The sequence below is a fragment of the Pithys albifrons genome, chromosome 11 (assembly GCF_047495875.1).
Source record: "Pithys albifrons albifrons isolate INPA30051 chromosome 11, PitAlb_v1, whole genome shotgun sequence".
Taxonomy (NCBI): Eukaryota; Metazoa; Chordata; class Aves; order Passeriformes; family Thamnophilidae; genus Pithys; species Pithys albifrons.
In genome coordinates, this window is record NC_092468.1 from 17,125,727 (window position 1) to 17,152,784 (window position 27,058).

At 44.3% G+C, this 27,058-nt stretch overlaps 1 protein-coding gene across 5 annotated transcripts in view; it reads left to right on the forward strand.

The window, feature by feature from the left end:
* The first annotated feature begins 205 nt into the window (after window positions 1-205).
* Window positions 206-27,058, forward strand: part of DIS3L2 (DIS3 like 3'-5' exoribonuclease 2) — a 183,139-nt gene continuing 156,286 nt past the window's right edge. Inside the window, exons 1-6 of one of the 5 annotated variants that reach the window (XM_071566548.1) lie at window positions 223-266; window positions 1,833-1,983; window positions 2,568-3,275; window positions 18,408-18,566; window positions 18,867-19,006; window positions 24,208-24,261. In XM_071566548.1, coding sequence (XP_071422649.1) covers window positions 2,588-3,275; window positions 18,408-18,566; window positions 18,867-19,006; window positions 24,208-24,261 — 1,041 coding nt within the window. In that variant the 5' untranslated portion in view covers window positions 223-266; window positions 1,833-1,983; window positions 2,568-2,587. Of the gene's footprint in view, window positions 267-1,832; window positions 1,984-2,490; window positions 3,276-17,626; window positions 17,848-18,407; window positions 18,567-18,866; window positions 19,007-24,207; window positions 24,262-27,058 lie in introns of those variants that run through there. The other 4 variants (XM_071566546.1, XM_071566545.1, XM_071566549.1 and 1 more) reach the window with 4 other exon arrangements.

Here is a 27,058-nt window from a genome sequence, read left to right on the forward strand (position 1 = left end):
GGCCGGGCGAGGGGCGCCCAGCGCTGTGAGGAGGCTGCCCTTCTCCCGGCAGGCTGTGGAGACCCCGAGGGGCTCGTCCTGTGCGCGGGGCGGGGCTGGGACACCTCCTGTCCCCTCCCGGGACCCGCCGTGTCCCGGAGGTGCGAGCGAGCGCTTCGCGCTTCGCCCTTCTGGGCCCCGCCGCGGCCCGTAGGCGCCGCTGCCCCGGAAGCGGACGGGGCGCTGGGACATTCAAACGGAACGGAGCGGCCACGGGGCCGGGGCCGGTGAGCGGGGCCAGAGCGGGGCAGGAGCGGGAAGGGCGGGCGGGGACGGGGTCTCGGCCTCGGCCTCGGGCTCGGGTCCGGATCCCGGGCAGGCGGGGGACAGCAGCTTTCAGCCCGACCCGACGGCGTTCAGCCCCGTGGCAGCCGCCGCGACCGGGCCCGGCGTTTCGCTGCCCCGTTCGCCCGCGCCGGGCCCGGCAGGAGGGCGGGCTGCGCTCCCCGGGGGGTCGGTCCGAGGGGCTGCCGCTGGTGCTGGGGGTGCTGTGCCCTCTCCAGGCGGGCACCCCCGGGGGGCGGTGCGGGGCAGCACTGCCCCTCGGAGCGGGCCCGGGACACGACGGGGCGGGTTCCGTCCTGGGCACAGCCTGGACCACCGTCCTCCTGCGCGGCCGTTTCTCTCCCTCGTCCCCGTCCCAGGCACGGCGGGTGAGGCCGTGCCCAGCCCTGCCTTCCCTCTGCTGGGGGTATTTCAGTTGCCCGCAGAGGCTGATAATGGAATGTGGGGGCTCGTAGGTGGCTGTGCTTTCCCTGCGCTGCCGCTCTGACTCCTACCGTGGTCAGGGTTGCAGGAACTATAGCGGAGGCGAGGTGTGAATGTTTATTCTCCACTTGTAAATAAAGCTGACAAAACTCCTGTCTGCCGGAACCAAACCATTGTTTGGTGAGTAGTCTCGCTGGCTTTTATAAATGTTATCTGCTGCTGTTGAGTTGGCAACAGGAGAAGGTGACGTTTAGAAAGACCTACCCGTGTGAGGGTTTTGTAAGAGCTCAGCAGCAGGTCAGTCTATTAGAAGAGTTCAGCTATTGGCCAGCACCAATGGAAAATCTTAAAACACAAAGAATCACAAACCACACAAAGAATTTTTCCTATTTATTCAGGGATTTTTAGTTTTTGCTTTGTGTTGTGAAGCCTGTTCACATCCGTGCTCAATTACTTGAGTAAATCCCACTGCAACACGTGTTGTTTCTCCGAAAGGGCTGAGCAGGCCAGGGGAGCTGTGTCTGCAGCCCTTGGGCCCTGCTGGATAATGCCCTGTTCCCAGGCAGTGTCTGCATGGAGGAAAAGCCCTGGGTGCTTGTCCTCTGTAACTGCAGTGAAAGGAAGAAGAGTGCTGAGTAGAGGCAAAGAAAACTTCCAGGCATGATGGGAGTAGGGAAGGGAATGTAAATTTCTCTTTTGCTGAGCTCTGTATTCCATCCTGCCAACACCCCCATGTTTAGAGGAGTGAAGAGAGGGGGTTTAGTGGGCAGTTCCTTTAGTTAAACTTGAGTCCAGTGCCCCTCGGTTCTGGCATAGAAGAGATGAAAGTGAGCCCTGAAATTCTCACTGTACCAGCTGGAGTGAAATTCAGCTGTTCAGTTTTAAGCATGTCTTGAAGTAAAGAAGAGGCATTTTTATGAAAACCCTCCAGAAGACAACAATTGCACTGGGCTCCATTATCAAGAAATTCTTATGTTCCTCTTTCATGTCACAGACAGCAAAAATCATTGCTATGTCCTGTCTATACCTATAATTTACCTTAACAGTAGCTGAAGACAATTTACTAGATTGTTTTGCTCCAAAAGCTACAAGCCAGAGCAGCTGAAAAAGGATTGAAAGATATTTGATCTGCTCGAGCTCCACACTTGTGCAATAAAAGTGGAGGTGTGACACCATCTACAGAAACTGGTGCTGGATGGAGCTGCAGCCTGTGTGTCTCAAGAATTGTGAGCTCCTGTAAGATGTTATTTTATTTCTGCCACTCTGGGAGGGAGTTTGTGGCTAGAAGGACAAGCTGAAATGGGTAGTCTTGGTGTTTGAAGCAATTGTTCTGTGGGAGGGAGGTGACAGGCAGTGTGGCAGCAACAGTGAGGCACTTCATGGGGATTCAGCTGGTTTTGAAGACTCCAGGTTGGACATGACAAGGCTTTGCTTCTGATAACCACTATACTGATGCTTCTGGTACAGTCTGTCAGTCACTGCTTTAATTTTCCTGGCTTTTTCAAAGGCAGGGAGGAGCAGGTTGAAGGAATCCCTTGTATTTGGGGTGTCAGCCTTAGGACAAAATCCCTGTTTGATGTGGCATATGGGCAAGTACAGCTTAAGGGCTGTGGTCACTCCTTGGTCCTGACAAGGATTTGGTGCAGGGCAGATGTTGAGTACATTGTGAACCCCCTTTCCCCCCACTGGAGTACCTTTACCAACCCAGAATTCCTGTACATTTTACATTTTTGTGTCTTTTAGCAGAATGAATTATTTGCCGCTTTGTTTCAAGGAAATAACCCTTTTGTCCACTTGTGTCTATTTGTAACTCCTTGAAGTGTGGGCTTTTTACTGCGCTATGGATCAGCTGGGGCATGTGAGAGGTGCTGCTTCTGCCCAAGGTGCCAAGGAGGGACTGAGCAAGCCCCCTGCCCCCCAAAAGAACGCGTACGCGAGGCTCGTGCAGAAGCACCACAGCGGCCGGTTCCAGTCCTATCTGAATCACATTGCACAGAAGATGCAGCTCGATGAAGGCACCCCCAGTGACCCCAGCTGGAATCTGGACCCCCCTCTGAGGAGAGGACTGGTGAAGGATAATCCAGCCAGGAATGGGTTGAACATGCACAGCTATTCACCAGTCAGAACATCTCACGTGGACCAGCCCCTGCCTGGATTTGAGAACAATAAACTCCAAACTGTTCTGAACAGATGTCCTTATAAAAAAATTGCTGTTGAAGGAGACTTGGAGGTTGAGGAGGACTATTCTGTGCATCAGCGTGGAGCTGCATCTGACTTGTTAAATGTGAGTGATGGTCTGGGTGGGAGAGTGTCAAACAGCCTGAGACCCTGTGGGGCTCTGCAGAAATCTTCTGGTTCTGATGAGAAGGATGAGGAGGACACATGGAGGAAGAAACATAAGAAACGAGGCAGATGTCCTGACAACACTGATACAGCAGCTGGACACTTGTTGACTGAACAGTTTGGTGATGATGTGCTGGCAATAAATGCCAGAAAAAACAGTCACTTGTCTCCAGGTCAAGTCCAAGGTGAGTTCACTCTAATGAGCTGTTGGGTCCATTTGCTACAATTACTGTGGAATTTAATGTGAGGTGTTAATCACAAGTGTGTTAGCATGAGCCAGTTCTACTCTGTCCAAGTTAGTCAGCCCTTGGTTACCTGTGGGTGGCTTTGTCCTGGTTTACAAGTCAGCCATGTAGGATGTGCAAATGGCTTCATGTGCAGCCAGCTTGGGGCTGGCAGGACATAATATCCTGGCCAGATCTCTGTGGATGTGGCTGTGCTGCTTCCAGGATCAGCTCAGATCTAGGAGAGCCCAATTTCTGTGGTGTAGATTCCAAGTTAATGAGACCACTGGCTCTGAGCTGGCTCAGGCCAGTCATGCTTTTCTTTGCTTCTTGGAATTGAAGTTCTGGTTTGCCTTTGGTCCAAGTCCATCCAACACTCAGGGGCTGAGATGCCTTTGTAATAGGCAATCCTGAGAGTGTTGACTCCAGGACATTTTGCTATTAATAACAAAGACACCACATCTTGCAGAACTAAAGTGAATGTGCCTCTTTAATGGGATGTTCAAGTCTACTTGTGGAGATAAATACAATTTTTTATTAAAAGAAAAGCCCACTCAAACACAGTGTCAACAAACAGCCAAAGCCAGGCAGTTTTGATTTCTCAGTGTCATGGGTTAAAACTTTCTCTGAAAGTTATTTATGATGAAATACTTTGATGGCCTGATCTTAGGAGCAACTACTAGAGGAACTCATAAATGTCACTGTGTTAAATTCTCTAACAAGTAGAGAAGGGATTGATTTCTTAGCTGGGTAAGATCAGCCTGAGGCCCATCACAGCTCTTGAATTGGAAGTCAAGTAACTGTTTAACTAAATCAGTCTTAAAAACTAAGCCCTATGACTCAAGAAGGGCAAGTAATATGCTTTTTTCTGGTTTTGTGGTGTTTTTGAGGTTGTGGCAGTAGATAATGTGCTAAAATTGGTAAACTTCCATGAGTTCTTGCAAGACTGATCCCAGATAGAGATGTAATGCAGATTATGCTAAAATGTGTTGATGAGCTTGATTTTTGTGAGTTTTTTTTTTCATGGTTTATTGTAACACTATTTATTGTGCTAGGCTGTTTTAACAGACTTTGCTACCTTCAGCTTTTGAAGCGTAGGAGGAGCAGCTGAAAGGGATGTAGAGTCTAGAAGGGATACAGTTTATATCCATGAAAATGGTAGGTGGTGCCTACATGGACTTTAGTCTAAAATAAAAGTACCCTGGCTTTCCAAAGCAAGCACCCACTGTGGCCTCCTGCTCTAGTTAGGATTGAGGTTGCACAAGGCCTTTGAAAACTAGGTGTTTGTTTAGTGTAAAGTTCTAAAGCAGAAAATGTTGACCCTTGTGTTTGGCCTTCCAGGTAGAAAACTCACACTGTGAGAAAGATTATTGGAAAGATTATTGCTCAACAGTGACACCTTCCTCTTCTTTCCCCACGTGCCTCCCCAGCCACCCTCCTGGGTAGCTGGGACTCGTTGTTCTCCAGAATGCTTGCAGGGACATGAAAATAGTTTCTCAGGGAGGAAAGAAATAGAAAAAACTGTCAATTCAGAGGAACATCTGTTCTACTGCTCAGTCTATTTTAAAACTTTTTAAAGTGAAATGAAGATTTTGCAGTATGCAAGTGCTTATGTATAAGAAGACACACATCACAGTATCAGATTAAGATTTTCTCACTTCAAAGCTTGTCTTTGTCTCTTGATGCTGATATAAGTCATATTATTTTGCATAGGCAGGTGTCTGGTTTGATCAGTTTAAATCAAGGCTTGTGAAACTGTGATGGCAAGAATTGCTTCTGTCACAGCAGTGAGGCATATCATCTTTTCAGGAGTGACATTTCGTCACAAATTAGCTCTGTTCAGACTGTTGTAGGCTTTCCAAAAGGCTCTTTGAGCTAATCTCAAAGCCAAGAATTTCTCTTTATATCATTTAATTTCATTGTCCTCTTCTTAGCAGCTCTTCAGCTCAGGCTCAGCCAAGGGTGGGTTTGCAGTGACCCTAAACTGACAGTACTGAAATTGGAGGCAAACATGGAGACCTGAGAAAACCCTTTGAGTGCCTTGGGACAGGCAGTGAGGGCCTGGTCCCTGTTAATGTCCTTCCAGTGGCAGAGCAGTTCTTGTGGCTTTGGGGGAAAGCAGAGTGGTTAATGGAGGCCCAAGCAAGTGTCACTGAGCGCTGGAGCTGGAGCTGCTGCTGTGCTCTGTCTGGATTTCCACACAGTAACTGCTTTTCCTGAGTATTGGAGGCTTTGCAGTTGAGAGAGCTGAGTGTGAACAAAACTGCTTTGTCCCTTGTGTGAAATGTGTAACCCAGTCGTGAGACTACAGGTTGGATTCACTCTGTGGTATCAGCACTCTTGGATTTGGGAAGACAAAACTCCACACAGAATACCACAACTTGTTGCTCTTTCTGTGCAGTTACAACCTCTGCAAGGAGAATTACCATAAAACCTCCTGTTCTGAAGTTTCTTCTGAACCAAACCCCAGTAAACCAGAAAATAATCCCAAAATGCCATGTGATGCTTACAGTTTTTCATCTAATACAATTTTCTCCTTAAATCTTCAATCCTCTGGGTTCTTTGGGTGCTAAAATCTAGTTAAACATCCTTAACAGAAAGTTGTCAAATCCCTTGGGTTGTTTTCTGGTTTTGAGCAAAGGCTTTAAGGGTTTTCCCACTTCACTCCAGAGTAAGTAATCAAAATTTTTCCAGACCAATTGAAGTTTGTGTCATAAAAGGGCTTAAAGCCCCCTATTCCTTGAGGACAGGAGTACTGACTGTTCCTGTAGCAGTTCTCTGTCACATGCTGCAAGTCAAGATTTGCATTGGCTGCCAAGTGGAACTTCATCTTAAATATCTGTGATGCTTTGCTTTGCTTTGCTGTAGGTAGTTTAGACCAAGCTATGTGTTTTATTCAGCACAGCAAGGTTTCAGCTGCATTTTGAGTATGTGCCCTTCCCAGCCTGGTTTTTGAGGACATCTGCGGAAAAGGACTGTCCTCCAAACGTGGGGTGCAGCATGGACTTGATGATCTTGGAGGTCTTTTCCAACCCAATTGATTCTGTGGTCTTTGGGAACACCATTTCCCAGCCACACTTGATTTCAGAGCATCCCAGGAGCTAAAGTAGTTGGGAGTGAGGTGGCTTTATGTTGAAAGGTTGGGTGGAGCAGGATGCTTGTCAGGGCTGATTGCTCTCAGGTAGGTTCAGATTTTGCAGGACTGGATATGCTGTCTCAGTCTATGCTTGCAGCTTCCTGGGAAAGAGCACCACTGCCAGATTCCCTGGGTATCCTTTTGAGGCTCCTCTCACTAAAAACTTGGTGGGTTTATGGTGTGATGGAGGTATCCTGCCCATCTGTCAGGGTCAGCATGCCCTCTGAGCAGAAACAGGCAATTCCTGGGTAACAACATGCCTTGTCTGAAACAGCATTAATACTTCCACAGCCCTTTCTGATTTATCATCTGTCTGACACTTGGCATTTGTTTGCCCAGCCTGTGGTACTTAACCGACTTGGGCAGCTTCCATGGAGGAGTGTCACTGGCAAGCAGGCTGGTGTTCAGCATCAGAGCTTTAAAAACAATTGTTGCTGTTGGATGGGGGTGTTGTGCTTGTGGCTGCAGCCCTGACATTTAAAAGGTTCATGACAGGTAAAGCAAATATCCTGGAATGGCTTTCCTGCATGTTTGATGGGCACAGCTGCTCAAGAAATACCAGCCTTAACAAGATGGCAAAATCTCAGGCATTTTGTCTTCCCATGGTACACTGCAGATAATTTTGTATTTGCCTTTATTTCTCTGAGGGAGCTTTGGAGGAGGAACCACAACTTCTTCTTTTCCCTTCTTGTAAGGCAAATTTAGGATAATGCTAACTTTTAGTGGCGAGTCTTCCAGTTCTTGTGTGGTGAAATTCAGTTCTGAAGAATGCTGTTATTTCCCTATCTGGCACCAGCAAATATGAGCCAGCAATCTACTAAAGGCCACAGAATCTGCTCAATAAATGGAGAATGTTGGTTGCTGTGGAGATCTTTAAAATGTAGCTAATCTTGCCAGGTTCAGTGTAACATTCCTTAGGTGGTGTTAATCATAGTAATAAGATATGGGGGAGGAGGGAAAACTGGATTTACTGTATGGCCGCGTCTGAGAAACACATGAAAAATAGAATGCTCCTTTCTCCAATGGTTTAGCAGCGTCATCATGAACATAAATTTCTCTTGCTTTTGATAGAAAAAATTGTTGCATTCCTGAATCTTGTGCAACTGATGTTTTTTGGCTAACATAAGCTATAGTATGTGAGTTAATATCTGATGTATCCTCTCTTGGGGAGATGAGATCTTGCCCCTGCAGGGACTGTGTTTTTATATGTGATCTAATAACTGTCTTCTCTGCCCTTTACCAGAGTCCTAAGCACACTGTGCAGCAGGAGCCTTTGCATTTGGCAGCAAAGCTTTCACCTCTTGTGAATGAAGGAGTTTCCTTGACCTGCTAGTTCTCATGTGAAAATGTTCCTCGGTGGAAACACTTGTTGCTGTTAACCTGCCATTTTTTTAAACTATATTTTTTCTACTCTTTGTCCCCAGTTATGTAGTTCAGGTAACTATGCCTGTGAGTGTGGTGTTGGTTCTAGGAAAATAATAGGCTAATACAAGAATTGAATCGATTTTTATTTTGTTTTATGTCTTTTCTTTCATGTGACTTGTCATCAGTTTATTTAATGAAGGTCCTGTCGAGCTCCTTCAGTGTCAGTTTCTTATGAGATTAAGGGTTTGATGGCAAAGATGGGAGGGGGATGTGGTGTGTGAGCGTAATTAAATCACAGTGCATGTGCAGTGGTTTAATAGCTGCTTAGTTGAGCTAATTAAATGCAGCAATAAACTGAGAATTGCCACCAACAGGTGTGTCTGGTTCCTGCAGTGTCGTGTTCTGACCCTGTGCTGTTTTAATACTTCTGTTAATCATTGGGAAGAAAACACAAGTAAGATTGAAAGGTTTTTTTGGATGACTTGGAGAGTATTGAATAATGGGAGCCATCTGGATCACTTGGTGGATTGGGAGCAGGCAGAACAAAACCCATTTATCGGGTTGCCAGCACAGAGCAGTGTGAGGAACCCAGTGTGGAAAGCAACAGCTTGGAAAGAAGTTTTCAGGTCTTGATGGATTAATCAGCTGAACATCCCCCTTCTGTGAAACGCAGCCAAAAGGGTAATGTATGAGCATGGGAATTGGAAGATGGAGTATGGACTGCGTGTGTCTTTGGCATGGCGGCAGCAGCTTCTGGAGTGCTGTATCCTGTGGTGATGCCCTCTGCTTGGGGTGGGTGGTGATGAATTGAGGAATACCCAGGACAGCCACTGGGAAGATTAAAATACTGGGATCATGAGTGAGTGGTTTGAGGAACCCTGCTTTACTTATCAAAGAGATGCTTGGAGGAGGGGAGTTTTCAGTAAATTGCCTACATGGAGAACAGATGTTCAATAATAGGCTACTCAGTTGAGCAGATTATGATATAATGCATTTGAGGCTAAACAAATCCAGGCTTGAAATACAGCACAATTTAGCAGTGAGGGTGAATGACCATTGGAACAGTTTTACCAAGGCTTGTGGTATGTGGGCTGTCACCGGCATGTTAAAAAAACCCTAATTACAATTTCTACCCATGAAATACACTGCAGTTCAAAGAGGAATGAATTTGTATAAGCCCTCTGTCCTCTGCTATCTGTGAGGTCAGTCAGCCCACGTACCCCAGCCAGGTCTGGCCTGTTGTTCGGGTAATCTCCAGGTGTCTCGTGTGCCATGGATATCCAGGGATGTAGGTTGGGTTCTTTGCACCTGAATTCAGTGGCTCTTGTGATTCCTCTCCAGGCTGTGGCTGCTGTGGGGCTTTCTCTGCTGCCTTCCTCTCCAGCTGTTCTCTGCCTCTCCTGTCCACGGTGCTGCTGCCCAAATTTTGCCCTCCCACCTCAAGCTGGTGATGGCCATGAAATGTTGTGGGCTGGAAATCTTCAACTCCCTCTTGTGGGGAAATCCAAGCTACAGAGAGCTGAAACTTGGCTGGAGCAGGATAGAAAACAAAATGTTGGGATCTACTGCATAAAAAAATGTCTTCTGTGACAAAAATAAAAATTTCCAGGGTGCTGAAGGAAAATGTCAACACTAGCAGCTGCAGTCCACAGATGTATGGGGCAGGTCATGCCTTGGAGAATATTCCAGACTCTCTACAAATAAAAGGCAGCAGCCATAGTGTGTGTTTGTTCAGTTTGTATGTTTTTAGTAATTTCCCCCCCACACTACTAGGGGTTGTCATTTACATACCTATGACACTGAATGGGCAGTGTGGGGAATGGTTCATCAGCAGATAAACAGGTTCTGCATCCCATGGGTTACCTCGGGATATGTAGGAATGTAAAGGCAGTTCTTTGATTTCTTCAGCTATTAATGTCTTCTAGTATGTTAGCACCTCCTATCAGGTTTTTTGCCTTTCAAAGCTTCTTGGCTTTTTCTGATCTTTCAGCAACTTCCTTCTCTCAAACTACTGAAGCCCAGAGAAATCAGAGAGAACTTCTGCAGTACTGTGTCTTTAAAGTGTTTTTCTTGAAGAAGCCTCTCACAGCGTAGTTGCTGGATGAAGCAAAGAGCAAAAGGTGTTGTGGAAGACGCTTTGGGAAGATGAAAAGATGAGGGGGAGTGGAAGCAGCCCTGACCCACATCCTGTGGCAGGAGTGGAAGTCTGGAGGGGTGCAGTCATCAGGCGGAGTAGGTAGCGAGGAGGTCATGAGCAGGGTGGAGCAGGTTCACGGAGAGTCCTGAAAACCAAAAGAGATGTACCCCCTCCCTGACAACACCACAGTGCTGCTGCACACAGCTGGAGCACAGTAACTATTTTGATAAACTTTTAGTCTATTGCTACTAAATGAGTTTCGTCACCAGCCCTTCGTTCAGAGCCTGGAATGGTATCTTTGGCTCTTTCACTCATGTAGTATTCCTACAACACAAACCCTGCTGAGGAATTGAATAAAACTGCAGTTACTATCTGACTTACTGAAGTCAAAACTCTTGCAAGCATGAGGATGCTTGGAAGTGTTTTGGAAGAGGAAGTGTGGTGTCGTGGGCACATGATCTGGTGGTCAGGAGCAGTTTCCAAAGTATTGTTTTCTGCAGCAGAAAGAATCCATTGTGCATATTTCTTCTTTTCAGTTTTTCAAAGCCTAGGCCCTTTCTGAAAGCCAAAATCAGCAAGAACATTTTCATTTTCCCTAGCTCCATATTGAAATCTAGGGACATGCAGCACAAGAATTTTCAATAAATATGTGCAGCTTAAAGGAAAAGAGCAGTGGCAACATGTGCTTTCCAACAGGTGCGTGCTTTCCACCTCATTTTCATGAATCTGGAAATGACCATCTGTCTCTGCTCCTGACTTTCCGTACCATCCGTGGTCATGTCACTTTTTTGCTACCTCCATCTCTAAACAGGAATGTTTCTTCCTCAATATTTCATTGTAAAAATGCTGAATGTCTGAATCTTTTACAACTGCCTCCAAAAGCAGCTCGTGGCCCTACAAACTCCTTCAAAAGCCTTGACAGCCTCTATTTTCCCATCTGGAGTCAGTGGCTGGAGGACAAGCTGCGTGTCTGCAGCCAGCTTGTCCCCTGCGTGACAAGGATTCCCTTCATGCTTTTTTTGTTGGACATTGAACTTTTCTGTGCAGATTTTGGAAGACTTTCTGCCAAAATAATTTAGAAAATCACCTTCTACAAAGAGGCAGGGAAAGAGCTCTCTGGGTTTGTTCCCAGATGGGTACACAGATGGCTCGCAGTGTCCTGGTGCACAAACACAGTCCTGCCCATAGACAAGCTGCTGGCTGGCACAGGCAGAGCTGTGTTGTAGAGGGTTGGTGGTAACTAGTTGGGCTGTACCAGTTCTTTGGATCACTCCTGAGCTCATGTTTTAAGGCTCTGCAGACAGGCCTCCACTTTAAACGCTGTCTTACCATTTTACTTTGGTTTGTATTGATGGTGGAAAGTTACCTTTAGATTTCCACTGTGGCTGGGCCCTGGTGGCCCATTGTAATGGGTCGGTTAGAAAGGCTGGTGGTCATGGGAACCACTTCTGACAGCTGGATTTCAGGGCATCATCTCCTCAGTTCAGGACATTTGCATAGAATTTACATTTTGGCTGAGCCCATACATGTAAATGTAGGTCTGCATTGTTTCTCCTCTTTGAATGACTGTTTAATTAACTTTAAACTTAATTATGCAATCTGCCATCTGCCTAAATCCCTGCCGTGCTGTTATATTACCATCCTATTCCTCTTCCACCAAGATGTTCCCTTTCCTGGAAGTTTACCCTTACTTTTCAGTCACTAAGGTGATTTCAAATAATTCACTTCCTTGGCTATTTTTGAGGAGGACTCACAGCAACATTGTAGGAACTCCTTTTAGCTCTGTGGTCAGGCTTGGACCAAGCACAGGAATGTGCTGCAGAACCTCCAGTTTATGATTCTTGGAATTTACATTTTAAGAGAGGAGAAGGACCTTTTTTATTTGCCTGTGATAAGGAGAATGTGCTCTCAAACTTTCTCCTAGACCCCAGATTGAGCATCTGAAATATTGCCTGCTGAGTTTATCTCCTGCAGGTCTCTTTGCTGCAATGGAACCTCACTGTACTGATAACTTATCTCCAAGTCTTGCCTTTCCACTCCTACATCTCTAATGAATTCTTTCCCATGACATCCTCATTTCTCTCTATTGCTTTATCTTTAATCTCGAGCCATCTACTTTATTTAACCTCTTTTCTGCAAGATGCTGTAAAATGCATGGAGGTGGTTCTGTTCCAAGGCTGTCCAAGAACTCTGAGCTCCTTTAATTCTTGTTGAGAGCAGTGTGGCAGCGTGGCTGTTCCCAGCACAGTTTGGAGCACGGCTGTGCCTGCAGGGAGTGTGGTGGATGGAGTTTGGTGCTGTGTGTGTTGCTGGGGCTCCAGCACAGAGCTTTGTTTGAGACAACTTCCAAGGAGTGTCTTTTTTCTTGCCATACACAACTCCTTCCCCAAGCAACTATACCAACATCTGTCTTTGTGTTTTTTCCTTTTAAAACAAAATAGAACAAAAACCTATTTGGCTGTTACCATTAGTGGGACATTTAATCTCTTAAATCCGCAAAATATTTTGCAAAACATAAATAGCTTGTTACTTCTGGCCTGTCTATGACCAGTGTTTTTGTTGACATAACTTGCATTTGAGATCACTTCAATAGTGTTTGTTGGTTTTGCCTGTTGTTTTTGCCTGTGTGTGGTAATTTGATCCCGGATATTGTAGTAGTCATTTAAGTGCCTGGAGATTTTTTAGTTAGTCACTTCTATAATATGACATCTATTGGATGTCACTGGTGTATTAGAAATTCAAAACAATCTAACAAATGTATTTTGGCTTTTAAAATTTGAGAGGGAATTATTTTAGAGGCTTCTCTGAGCTGCAGAAAATATCAAATAGCTTTGAAATTGGCTGTTTAAGCACACAAAAGGGGCAGACACAGGGATCTGAGCAAAACCACCCTGATGTTAGTGCAGTTTGTACTGGCAAAGAGTGTTCCTGCTGGGAGAGTTTGTTTGACTTTGGAGAATGAAACGTTGCCTGGTACAACAGTGTCAACACTTGGACTGTGCCCATCCAGTGCTCCCAGCCAGGAGCTGCATCCCCCCAGCTCATCAGAGCTGGATAGAGAGAGAGAGATTCGTGAAAGTACCTGGGGTGAGTTGTTCAGGAGCTATGTAGGATTTGGGATTTTTTAAGTCCCAGACGTCTTTCTAAAACAAGGCAGAGTTTGTGTTGGCTGAACTCTGGTATTGGACTATTAATACACCCTGTTACACATCAGCATCCATAGTGGCTCATAAAGTTGCAGATAGGACTTCCTGGCAGCTTGTGGAGGGTATTCATTTGCTAAGAGACCAAATTTGATGTTTCTAAAATTTCCTTTGCCAACTCCGCCAGGAGTCAAGGGCCCACTGGAATTTACACATCTGTGAGGTGATGCCTTGGGCTGTCACATGATTGGACTCTAATTCATTAAGTCTTTAGTAAGGATGAGCAGGAACATGCTTTATTCAGCTTTCTTGCCATGTTTAACCTGTTTTTACTTAAATGAGAGTGTAGGACTAAGGCTGGGCTGGCATCATGGTAGTTCTTGTTGCCTTTGGTTGGTTCATTCATGCTTTTGGAGCTAGGACAGTGTTGGGTGGCCCTTCATTTGGTACTGCCATCCCTTCTGGCTCCTGGGTGTATCCCTGCCATGTTTTACTGTGTATAGCTGGGTTGTCGTGAAGAATTACTTGGAATTCTTGAAGGAAATTGGTTTAAGTAATTGAAATGAGTCAGCAATGAAATGGAATATTGTAGAAATGCGGACAAATATTTAGTAACTGTGCGCTGAGAGTGTCTCATTAACTGATAACAAATTGTTCTATTGCGTGTTATCAGTTCTGGGGTTATGCTTCTGTTTTCTTCTCACGCATATGCTAAGTGGAAAACAGGGGTATTTGAAAGATTCCTCTCCATATCTAGACCATGATCTAATTCTGGGAAGCAATGGAAAATCCTCTATGCAATAGCAGAGTTAGGAGGAGTTGTTGTCCAGTTATGGGACTATAAAGGTAAATAGTAGATGGAAATATTTTGTGTTGGAAAAGTTTGTATCAATATTGTTCTGTCCAGTGCTCTCAACATGAATGCCTTTTTTAAACTGTAAAAGGAATCATTACATGCCAAGAGAGCTGTCGGTGGGGTCAGAGTCCTAAACCTGTAGAGGTGTTACCAGCAGAGTCGTTGTGATGCTCTCACAGTCCTGCCCACCCCAGGGAGCTGCAGAAGTAATGTAGGGATCTTCATAAATAATGTAGATGATAACAAAGCTGGAAGTTCAGTAAGAGGTAAAACTGTCAAGTGACCATGTTGGTGTCCTTTGACCCTTCTGTACTAGGAGGCTGTACCAAGATCTCCATATCTGGGAATTTACTTGGATCTCTCAAATAAAACTAGTTCTTGCTGGATCCTGACTGGGAGCTGTCATGGATGTGCTGATGAAAAGTCAGTGAGAAATACTTTCCTTCTCTGCTGATAGTAATCAAGAGGTTGTCAGATGTTACAGGGCAGTTGGAATGTTTTATTTTTGGTAAATAAAATTGAGGGTCTTGGTGCTTTCTTATGTAAAGCAATATGCAAATTTTAGTATAAAATTAAAGACTTTCTGGTCTTGGTAACTTCATGTTTAGTTGAACATTTCAGTTGATTTAGTTGATCATCTGGTTGATCAACTGACTAATAGATGTAAGTTTAATTAAATGCAGCACTTTTCAAAAGCTAAACTCTAGAGTGATTTTGTATAAATTATGTCAAAATAAGCTGATTTAAAACATCTACCCTCTCTCTTACTGTAAGCCAGATCAATTATTCTGGGAAGCTGCCTGTGTGCTTCTTTTTATTCCCAAATAAGAGAAGATTAATAGGTACTTAAGTGTAAAGACCAAAATGTGCCATTGTGTGATGTCATTGTTGTGATGGAGATGAGGTGTGATGGTTTGAATTCCAGACTGAGTTCCAGCACTGTCCTTCCAGCGGAGCTCAACCAGCCGCTGCTGCCTCAGTGCACCGAGTGCTGGACTGGGCTCCTGGGCTGGAGCCAGCCCCCAGCTCCATCCTTCCTGCTCATTTTCCTGGTGCCCATGTTGAGAATAAAAGCGAGTCACTGATTGTGAACTGTTCTGAATGCCCACGAATGCACCCGCTTTTCTTTCATGGCTCACTTGCTGTTTAGGTGGGAGTTGTGTGTTTCTGCTTCCCTCAAGTACTTCCCCTTGGCTGGTTTGAAGGGTTTCCCTGCTCTATGTGAGGAATAGCTGGTCCTGTTTAGGTGTGTCACTGTCACCTTTGCAGGGAACTTCCATTGCCTGATACCTGTTGGGGTTGTTCCAACCCAAATCTCCCTCCAGAGGACTCCCAAGTTAAGAACGATCAACCACCATTCCTCAAATAGTCACTCCTTTGTTATTTCCCATTAGAAATGGCAGAATACCTAGAAATCCCAAGGGAGAGAGAGAGCAGAGAACATCATCTGTGCAGCCAGAGAGACATACCCAGGCTTGTTGCATTTGCTGTGTGTGGTGAATGTTCGTGTCTCGCACTAGGATTGCTCTGCATTCCAGCCCCAACGGTTCTGCACAGCAGACCTTTGCTGCTCTGGGGTTGGATGGATCAGCCAACCTCAGCTCTGTCACTGCACTTCATTCTCCCTTCTACTGAAATGATTTTTAATTTGTTATCCTATTCATTTACTTATTTGTTTATTTAGTATGATTATTTTAATGCCTAGAATGTGTTATTCCTTTGTGTGATATCTTACCCTGGGGGATTTTGTTCTGTCTTACAAATCACACAACTGTAACACCAAAGATAAAGGAAGACTCCCAACAGCTGGTGCTGGAATAAAGTTTAACTAAGTTTGTGATAGTTATTTCAGAAAGATTAGTCTCAATATATCCTACACTATCTGTAGAGTAGTCAAGTTACAGTTTTCTCTGTGAAATGATGTCTGTTTATCCATCTGAATATGAATGCTGGGCAGCAGGAAAGCCCATCATCAGAGGTATTTCTAACTTTCAGTTTTAGGGGACAGGTGCATTGCAGAAGCAAATATTGACTTTAGTTGAAACAGATGGTGACCTGTGGTTAGTTCTCTTCTTTTAAAGGGAGAAATACAAAAAATTACAGTTATGCAGGATTTGGTGTGTTCCAGTTGAATGCTAATTGTGACAGTTGTCTGTGGCTTTGTAGTAGGGTGGTTTTGTTTAGCTATCAGTGTGGCCAGTGAGGTCAAACACTTCCTGAAGTGGCTGTGTGTAAACTGCCTCACAGGCCAGCTGGGTCGAGGCAGTTTGTTCTTTTGAGTAAATTTTTAATTTGAGTTGGTGTATGACTCTGAGCAAATCCCACAAGAGCAAGCCCAAGGCTTAAGTGCTGGAAACATGCAAATTTCTCTCTGCATGTCTACCTTTCAGCACAGAAAGGTGCTGCTCCACTCTTTGCTGTTGCTGTGCAATAGTTTTGGCTGTAGTGGCCTCAAATTTTTGAACCAATGGCCACAGTAAGTGCTGGGACAACTCTATTTTGCAGTGCCTATTTCTGCCTCTCAGACATATTTTTTCAGCTCACTAGGCATATTTATTCTCTTTTCCCTCTTCATTTTAGTTTTCACCTCTTTTCTTTTTTCTTCAGCCCCTCTTTAATTACATATTAAGATTTAGCCTCCTTTTTATCCCAGGTTCTTTAGTTCATAGTAGTATTTTCTGTGACTTGCTGTCATAGAAACAAGAGCTTAGAGGACCTTGTGAGCTCTTGTCATCCATTTCACTACCTCAAGGAAAAACCTACTCTTTTTAGACCAACTCTGGCAGATGTCTGGCTCACCTATTTTTAAGAACCTCCAGCAAAGCAGATTGCATGACCTCTCTGTGTGATCAGCCTAGTGCCTTGATTATTTAATAGTGTTCCTAAAATTCCACCTGCTGCAGTTTAAGTCAGATTCCTTCACCAAAAGGCCTCTGAAAAAACCCTATTAGAGCAAACTGTGTTGCCAGTTCTCTAGTCCATACTTTTGGTATCTGTTTTTAAACTTAATAACTTGACCCTAAGGGTATTTGTAAATCAGTTTGTTAGGCATTTGCAAATCACTTAATTTTACTTCATCTCACCATGTGGTACATACACAGGTAGTGTTTCCTTGGTTGCTTCAGTTGAAACCTAAATTTGGGTCAGTGCTCTTGCCATGTTACAGCTGCAATCTCCCTCAGACAGTCCTCTCCCTCGAGGTGTGCACAGAGTGTGAAAAGCTTGATGGTGTAGAAAGAGCCCAAAATATATGTCCCTCATCCTCACTGAGCACAGAGGCCCTCTCTTCAGCTTCCTGTTTGGAGACACCACTGTGACATGTAATCTCTTCCTGGGCAGGTCTGAGGTGGCACCTTGAGCCGCCCCTCTGCCTGTCTCGATATCTGCTCTCCCAAATCAGAAGGCTCCCTCCTTCTGCTGACTTTCCTGTTATTTATTATATATATATGAAAGTTGCTGTTTGTCTGTGATTGGGTAAAGTAGCAGTTTTCTCTTACTGTACCATATTTTTAAAGATGTCTGCTTAAGTACAGCTTTGTAAACGTTTTTTTCCTCGCTGCTGTGAAGCAATCTGTGATTTCGTTTGGGAAGGATACCATAGGTAAAAAAATTTGCCTTGTAACTTGGATAGCACCATAGCAAATAAGTTGGCGTTGCACATTTTCTGACTTGCAGGTACAAGCTTGGACCCAGGGAGCGTAGCCAGGAGGGGCTGGAAGGCAAAGCTGTGATGACATGTTCAGTATCCAGGTGGAGGGCCAAGAGGGCAGCTGCGCGGCGCTGGGTTGCATTCCAATGTGCTGATCCGTGGAACAGCGTTGGCATACGCTTTGGAAGCTGCTGCTTGCTCTCCTGGCTGTAGGGAAGGGGCTGAGGTGATGGCAGGGAAGTAAGGGGTGAGTTTTTGCAGAATATTTTCATATGATCTTGGCCTATTCTGAACAGGCTGGACATTTGGAGCCTTGGCAGTTGTTTGTGGGGTGGTTGTGTGCCCTCCTGCCTCTGGTAGCTCCAAAGTTAATTACTCCAGCATGGATTGTTAAGAATTTTTTTTTCCTCCGCGATTCCTGAACTGCTTAATTAAGTTGTAGGGAAGTTACATTTTCTCACTACTTGGGGGCTTAATGGGGTGGAGGCTTTGGAAACAGTTGAACAATTTCACATTTTATGTGCTCTAATGAATTTCCCAGGATTTTGGACGGGTTGTATCCAACTTTAGCATCGTAATTTCCAGAGTTTTATTTATGGTAAAATAAGTTAGTGGTGGATTATGAGGCCCAGAGAGCCAACAGATTACAAATGAACTAATGAAGACATTGTTTCTCTTGGATAAAGGGAATGACTCACGGTTGTGACTTGTACTGAGTACTAGAGACTGTGAACTTCACCAGGACCACAGGCTGACACTGGGGTTCCTCTCCCTCCCCTGTTATTTCAAAATTGTATTTGGTTTCAGGTGCGGAAAAGAGAGGGTTTGCAAGGACCAGAAACAACTCTGAATCTGCAAGAACTCCCCAGAACTTCGATAGGAAGAGGCAACTCTCTGAATCGCAGACAGAAACAATGAACAATTCAGACAGCAGAATAAATCCTAGACAACTGGGAACTCCCAGAGGTATTAAAGCAGAGTGTGTACACGCTTCAGGAATAAGCTGCCTTGAAGCTTGTGCTCAGCAGTATTAAAAGATGGGCTGGGATGAATGCTATTGACTTTAAAATGAGCTGTAAGAGACTGTTGATTATTGTAAAATATGATTATTCCAGGCTTTTCAGTGCTCTGAAGTTGGGTGCCAGTATTTTTAGGCAAACTGTTCCCAGAAGTTCAACTCTGAATACAAAGCCTCTGTACAGCTGCTGTTAAGATGCACAGACATGTTTGAGGGACAGGGTAACACTTCTGACTTTTTGTTTGCAGGAGGATCCTATGCTGCTGTCCCATCAGGTGACAGAAAGAATCTAAATAAGCCCACTCGAGGGAGGAAGAAGAGTATATTTGAAGCCTACATGTCAAAGGAAGATGTTTCAGCGGGACTGAAAAGGGCAGAGCTAATTCAGGTGCCTGAAACATACACTGTCCATGCTTTTATGTGAAGTCTGTGGAGTCACAGGTGGTTGTTGGAAACCAATGGCAGCTGATGACAGGGAGTTGATGTACCACTTGTAGATGCCAGAGAAAGATACTTTCCCTTTCTCAGGACCTTCTAGAAGTGGGGTGAAACCTTTTGCACTCATCTGAAGTATAGTTTTTGGTTTGCTTGCATGTTTTGTAAAAACCCTGATCCACAGTAGTGATGAATTGCAGATGTCTGGTTGGATGTTCTGCTGGCCATGGTAGTCATTACTGGGGAGACACTTCCTCTTACAAATGATGCTCAAAGCAACAGCAGTTGCTGGCAGCTTCTGTCTGTGTCAGTTTAAGTAAAATCCAATGTCCTTAGCAGGGTACTTCTTGCTAAAACTTCTCACAAAGATGTTTGTGCTTCCTTTTGGAGCAGAAAACCCACAAACCTATTAGGCAGCAATTCTTTTCTGAAGAATGTGGGGTGAACCTGCTGCTTGTGTGGGTAGCTGGACCTCAGAAGGATATTTGCATAAAGGCAGGCAGGGCTGAGGTGAAGAAGAGGGCAGTGTCCTCGAGCCACATTTGTGGTACAGTCCTCAGCATGGTATAATGTTCTTTCACACACACATGGCATCCCAGTGAGATCAGACTGGCTGGGGAAGAAAGGCTGGTGGAAGTCGCTGGGGGCATGGCAGCCATGCAGAGCCATCATTTACCCAAACACACACTGGTGCATTGCCATTTAATTAGTATTGTAATACTGATGAGGTTGTGATACTTGCTGTCATCAGTGCATTGAAGTTGCTAATGACATCACCTTAGATTTTGTCTGATTTCTTGTTATATTTGTATAGTAATTCTCGTATAATAATATAATGGCACAATCTCTTGATCCATGGTGAGGATTTCACATATCAGACTGCCTGATTCCATCCTGCAGGCCAATCTGATGTGCTCTTAGCTTTCAGGAAAATGGCTCTATGGCATATCCCTGCTGATGAGCAGCATAGTCTGCTGGGCTACTTGACCTTAGGCCAGTGCCTTTTTAAAGGCCATCATAGACATCTGCAATGGGAAACAAATGGTGAGGGAAGAAATGGGAGCCTCAAGTTCTGACTCCCTCATTGCTGCAGTGGCATCACCTAAAGCTTCTGCCTTGCCTGCAGGTGAGTTTTTGGCACCCATTTTTGATAATACAGCCTGATAGCATTAAGTGTAGTGTGTGGAGCCTGCCTATGAGGTCAAGTGCAGCTGCAGATGAGGCACATTCAGACAATGACTATTACCTGAGAATTCTGTTGAAATGCTGAGTCCCTGTGGACCTGTGATTGCATGATTTTTGGCAAAACAATCCCTAATTCTTGTAAATGTGTAGTGTCTACTCCAGGTCATGTGCTGCATAACTGGAAGAGTCATACGTGCTTCCTTAGGCTGTATCTGTGTTCCTTTCATCCAGTTCCACATCTCAGGGAAACAATTGAGACTGTAGAAGTTGAATGTAATCATTTAGAGCTGTGTCAGATCATGGACATCCCAGCACAGTATTTCTCAATTTAAGCTCATTCACGCTTATGATCTCTTTGATACGATTCATCATTGCAGCCTCAACTAGGATGAGATCCTGAATGCAACTGTGGCAAAGGGACAAATATTCAACGTTGTTCTGTAGAATGGCAAGACATACTGAACAAATACCTGGTGTGTTACTCCCCAAAAGCAGGGCTTTGGTCTGGCATGGTAACCTGCAACAAGGCTCCACAAGAACCTGTGAAAGGGGAGATTCCTGACCTAGTGGTCTGAACTGGATGGTCCTGAGGAAACTGGAGTGCTCCCACACAGAAGTATGACTCTCTGAGCATGGGCTGTCCCCTGGAGCATCCTGGAAATGCTGGATCTGCATGGATTTTTGTGAGAATTTGAGACATCTGTTATAGAGAAAAGAGCCTACCATGAGCACTGAGACTTTTGCTGGACCCTGGCAGCTAAATATTCCTAAAAGCCCAACCCACAGAAACTACTGTCAGATGTGGAGATCGCTCAGATGAAACATGAGTTCCATGAAGATTAAACAGTCTTAGATCAGGAAGAACGAAAGGTTATTTTATGGGCACTGACATCTGTCAGTAATAACAGTCTTCGTGACTTCTGGTACTGTATCTGACATAACTGTTTTTGATGAGTAACACACAGAAAATGCCCTGTGGATTCCTGGATTCATTTCATTGTGTGACGTGTGTGGAAGTGTCCTTTCACAAGAGATGGGATCTGTACTTGGGCCCTTAAGAGTGCTCAGAATTCCCACTTTCCTGCCCTTAAAACCGCAGGGAGAAAACACCAAATGTGTCAGGTTTGTTGGAATCAGTTGGATGGTCTGAAGGCAAACAAGACAGAATAACTTCTGCGTAGTTACGTAAGCACAGGATGATGGTTGTACACAACAGATGAAATTGGGTTGTGTATTAAAGAGCATTGACCCAAAGGATCATAATCATCCTGTGAAGCATCAGCCAGAAATTCATGTCTGCTCCACGCCCCCAGTGTCTCCCAGACCCTCCCTGCAGAGCTGTCGGGGTCAGGCGGAGTGAGAGTGTGCAGAGAGGCATTTGCTTTGCTGGTTGAGAGGGTGTTTTCCCTTGGAAAGCTCTTCTTTTGTGGGTGTGAAGGATGGGGTTTCCCTGATTTTCATTAATTGTTTTTTCCAAGAAGGCTTTGATAGCAAGCAGGTACTTGTGAACCCTAACCTTTTTTATACATATGAGTGCATCTGGGCATATATGTTATGATAGCTGTTATAAATGCTTGATTTGGGATACTGAAAGTTTAGTCTGAGTATTGCCTGCCCTGGTTTGAGCAGAGCAGCTTGAGAAATCATGACCCTTTTGTGTCTCACTGAGAAGCTCAATAAGGTTAGGAACCTTTTTGGCAAGTATGTATGGAGCTGACTTGAATCATCAGAAAGTGTTTTAGAAACCTTCCTGCAAATCTTTTTCTTGCCTTTCATAACAGAGGCCCTACTGACAGAAAAACACTGATAAATATAGCAGCTATTATTTGCAAGCTATTGTAAAGTAATACAACATTAGTGTGACATCATGAGACTCTGCAGCCAGATCCTCACCCCTTAATACACATATGAGAACAGTTGTTCATTGCAGATGGGGAGAGTGACTGGTTCCAGATATGATATCACACCATGAAATGTACAACATTGTAAATAGGATTTTCATAGGCACAGATAATAGGCCCCATCTGCTTTCTAAGATAAATTCTGGGAGTTTCTTCATTAAAGGAAAGAGAAGAAGTATTTTAATGCTACTTGATGTAAAAGTTCTAATGCTGATCATAGCAGACATGCTGCCCCATAGACACCATAACGCTGTGCTCCTCTGCGTGTGCTGGAGCTGAGCATTCCTGTGCATGTTGCCGCTCTGGCGCCTGCTGGGCCATGGACACAAACCCTGATTTTTCATGCCCATGATGGGCATTTGCACCTGACTGATTGACAGCTGTCCCAAACTATTCAAGGGGATTCTGCAGAGGAACACACAGGATATCCCCTCATCTGCTTTGTGCTGGTGGGTAGATGTGGGTATGGAAATTGTTTGACTCGTTAAGCAGAGCAACCATCCCTTTCCAATTTTTCCTTTTTCTCTGTAGCAGCTTCCTTTACTCACAGTGTGTTGTTTTCAATGACTGATTCTGGGAAATAAGGGGAGAAAGACGACCATTGGGAGGTTTCCATCAGTGGGTACCAGTGCTAATAGAGGCTGATGACAGTGAGTCAGATCTCACTTGGCCTAAGCATAAAATATCCCCAGGTTTGCTCTCAGTGGGTCATCTTTGTTTCCATGCTGTTGTCTTGGGTTGTGACTGCCATGGAACTTGTATGCTCGTTAGTACTAATTATGTAAGGCATAAAGTCAGATATCACAGCAAAGTATTCAAATAACACCTAAAGAGTGTAGCATACATGCTGCTGGTATTTTCAAGCTAAAGCAAATAACTACTATGGAAAACCTTCATAAATCTGCAAAGTCTTCTTCAAGGCAGCAAAAATTTCACATGTAATCAGCTCTATTTTCATATTGTCTGAGTGTTTCCTAGACTACATAAAAAAATTATTTGCTGCAGTAAATTTTTAAGGAAGCAATTCCTGTGAGATGTTCCTATGATTGCTTAAGACAGAAGTGCAAACAGATGGAATCTGTTCGTATAATAAATTGGCCCATGTTACTTCAAATACACAAGTGGAGAAATCTGTAGAGTTTCAGCCCAAAGCAGAAGCCTGTTGGAAGGCAGATACCTACTTGTATTCCTATAGGAATCTAATGCTGCCAGTTTCAACTGCAGTCACCTAAATCCCAATTCCCAGGACCCTCTTGGGAAGAGAATGGCACTGCTATGTAGCTTGTAAGGCCTTGGTTGGCTCTGCCTTTCTGTTGGGTGGACCTGAGCACAAGCAGCAAAACTGGTTGGTTTACTTTGGAAGAATTTGATATGAATTTGCTGCAGGTGACTTGGGCTTTGAGTTGGCAGATAACAAAACAGAAACAGATAGACCGTGGAGTTTCAAATGTATTTAAGACAGTTTGACTTTAAGCATGTTTAAACAGAATTTAATCCTGTAGACTTTAAGTGTTTGTTTTTGGAAAATCCTTTTGATTCTTTTTTGGAAATGATCTTTGTTATCACAGAGTTACTACTGCTGTCTGTTTGCAGGAACAGCTTAAGCAGCCAGAGCCCCTATAAGAGTGATGCCTGCTGCCATGCAAGCTCAGCTTTTCCTCTTTCCTTGCGTCCTTCAAAATAAGCAAAACCAAGATTCTCCTTTTCCAAGACAGAGCAAAGCAAGTTGTTTCTATTGTCTGTTTACTAGTGAAGTTGGTGGATGCTTAGTGAAGGGAACAGTGGGGCTTGGGTCCTCAGTTCACCCAGTAGCAGCAACAAGTAATGATTCAACATCTCTTTGATGACAGACTGCAGTATATCAGCTTCAGCCTATCATGAAACTGCCTCTTGGCTTGAAATTGCTTGGATGCTAAGTTGTCAAGACTTGAAATGTATAATGGAAATTTAGATGTATCTCTCATGTTTCACAGTAGATATATTACCCACAGCTCTCTAATTTAACTGGTGTTATATAAAATTAATAAGATTCGGGCATAATCTTTCTCCTTCTTTTATTTTTTTTTAGGGGCCCTTGAGAATAAATCCTAAGAACTACCATGAAGCCTTCATTCCATCTCCAGTAAGTGTAATTTTATAATGCTTTAAAGTTCATAAGTAAAGGTGCATTAAGATAGGAGTTCTGCTGTGCACAGAAGGTCGCTCAGAGGTGAATGAGTTGGAATAAATGAACATGATCTGGATTTTCTTTTATATCAAATATTCCCAAACAAATCCTGCTTTTTCATACCTCAAAGAAGTACTTCTCTTGTGCTGAAACTGGGGATACTGCTGGGTCCCACAGAGGCCAGCTGAAGTCAGGTTTTGAGGACCACCAGATAGCGTAATCAGAAACCCTCGGTTTATGGCTGCAGAGGTTTTATAGATTTTCCACTGATTTAAGTTAATCTTCCCTAAACAAATATGCTCTCCATTTTCGATCTGCTGCATGAGCTAATTTGAAAAGTCATTCCAGAAATAATATGCGTGATTCCTTTTCATGTGCCCGCTTTGGCGTGAACTGTATCTTGGTTGGCTTGGGATGTGCTTCTGTCACATGGGACTGGCTCACACCTCTTCTCTCTTCTTTCCTTATTTTGACAGAAAAGAAGGGCTCTTGCAATTTCAGGGCCTTCCAGTCGAGATGGTGACCTCACAGCTGGCATGGCCAAAGCTTTTTATCTGGAACTGACTTGGTCAAAATGTTACTGTCAATGAGAGAGAGTTTTATATTGGAATGTTTTGCTGGTGTGGGGGAGGGAAGGCAGAGCCTGCCCTGAGACAGTGAAACACTGATTCTGTTGTTGTCCCTGCTACTGACAGCACTATTGTTTTGGGGTTTGGATTAAAAGCCTTGAAATTCATGGCATTGTCAGTTCATGTTGTTGATTTGTGATAATGTTTTGGAGCCCTCTTTTTTAGAGAAGGTTGTCATTACAGGGATGGGGAAAGGATGAGGATGCACAAAGTAGACTTAAGGTGAACTAGAGGAAGAAGTACAGAGCAGCTCTCTGGTGCACCAGTAGGGCTGCACTGTGTGTGATCCTGTGATCCTTCATTTACAGGTGTTCTTGTAGGTGTGGTAAGTCTAAGCTGTTAAGTATATTCTCTGAAATTACAAAATGTGAGGTTAAAAGAGAAATCCAGCTGCTCACAAGAGTTAATTGGGTCTGAGGCTTTACCCCTAATCCCTGCTCTAGTGTCCAGCTGTTGCCTTGTGCCTGTTCTATGTGCAGGAATACATACATTAAGGAGGGTTAGGAGGTGGTTATCTCAGCTATCTTTCTACTTTTCTGCCTTTTATGGAGCTGAATACCAGAACCAGCAGAATCCACACCTGGATGAAGATGAGTTTGGCTAGTGTGAGCACAGCCCTTTAAGGCAGATGCTTTAGGAAGGTCATCCTTTGTATAACATGATTTGCCATAATGGAGGGTTTGCAGCCTTGGTGTTCTGCAGGACTTCCCATCATTGTCAGATGCTGCAAGAGCTGCAGCTGTGAAAAATCACCCTTTCTCTCCTGCTGTTAACTAAGGCACTGTACCCCTTTCTCTTCAGCAATGACTTGGCCAGGGCTTCGTGGAGTTCAAATGCAACAGCTGTTCTCCTTCTGACACCAGAAGTCCCAGAGTGTTTCTTGCTGCACTTGTGCTCTGTCTGCTCTTCTCATTGTTGCATGAAGAGTTGAGGGGAAGGCCCAGGGTTTTCTCTTGAAAGCTACCAGAGAACTAACCCAAGTATTTAAATCTGTGCTTCTCATCCTGTGTCTTCCCTGCACAGGGTAGTGTGGTTTGAAATGCCAGCATTGTCAGTGTGAAGGATGATACTGCTGAGCAGGAGTGATGGAGTGACTGTAGCTCTGCTGTGCTTGTGGGAGACACTTCCAGAGCAGATGGAAGTACTGCAGATCTTCCTTTTATCAGAGAGGGATAGTGAGCACTACCAGTGAGATTCCCAGGTGGACACAGAGCAGTGAAATCCTTGTGCTCCCTGGAGTCTGAAGCCATTGTGGCAAATACAGTATATGCACCCCAGGGGCAGCTGAGACTTTGCAAGTAATTGTGTTTTGTTGTCATTCAGTGCTGTTTTAATTGCATTAGTAATCTGAAGTGCCAGCTGTCCAGAGGAAAAAGTGGGATGCACAAATGTTCTTGGAAGTGCATAAGTTTGCGCAACAATTGTGAGTCTATCACAAGATACAGTGGTGTTTGGTTTTGGAGGCAAAAGCCAAAACTGATGGCAATTTTCTCACTGCAGCTTTGTTGCAGACTTGAAATTAACTGCTGAAAAACAGGTGTGCATACACATATATATGCAAATGTGTGTGTGTGTGCACATATAGTTTGGAATGAGAGTGACTGGCTGCAGTTAAAGGCAGGACTCTTGCAGAGTGTGGAGGTGCAACTTTAGGTGGTGTGACACAACAGGCACCTTTACAGGGAGTGGAAGAAAAGGTCTGCCTTGTGTTTTGTTGGACAAAGGAGAGAAGGAGAAAAGGTATAGAACAAACAAATTTTTGTGGATGCCAACCTGTGTCCTGCAGCACAGAGCAGCTACAGGTACAGAAAAAAAAAAGAACCCAAACCAGAAATTTGCCCTAAAATGTGACTTTGAACTTTTAATTTTTATGTATGTGGTGGATTTAGATAAAGAGTTAGGGCTGAAGGGAAAGGGTGGAGAGTAATAAGGAATAAGACCATGTGTAAAAAATCTGGCTTTTTGAAAAGAACAGCTTCCAATTTGAATTATGTTGGTCCAAGAGGCTTTGCAATTTTTCTGCATCTTGTCATGGGAGGCAGCTTTTACACAGCTGTTGAGCTGCTGCTGCTTTTCTTTCTAAGAGTAATTTGGCCTCTTGGAGGACAGCCTTAGTTTCACAT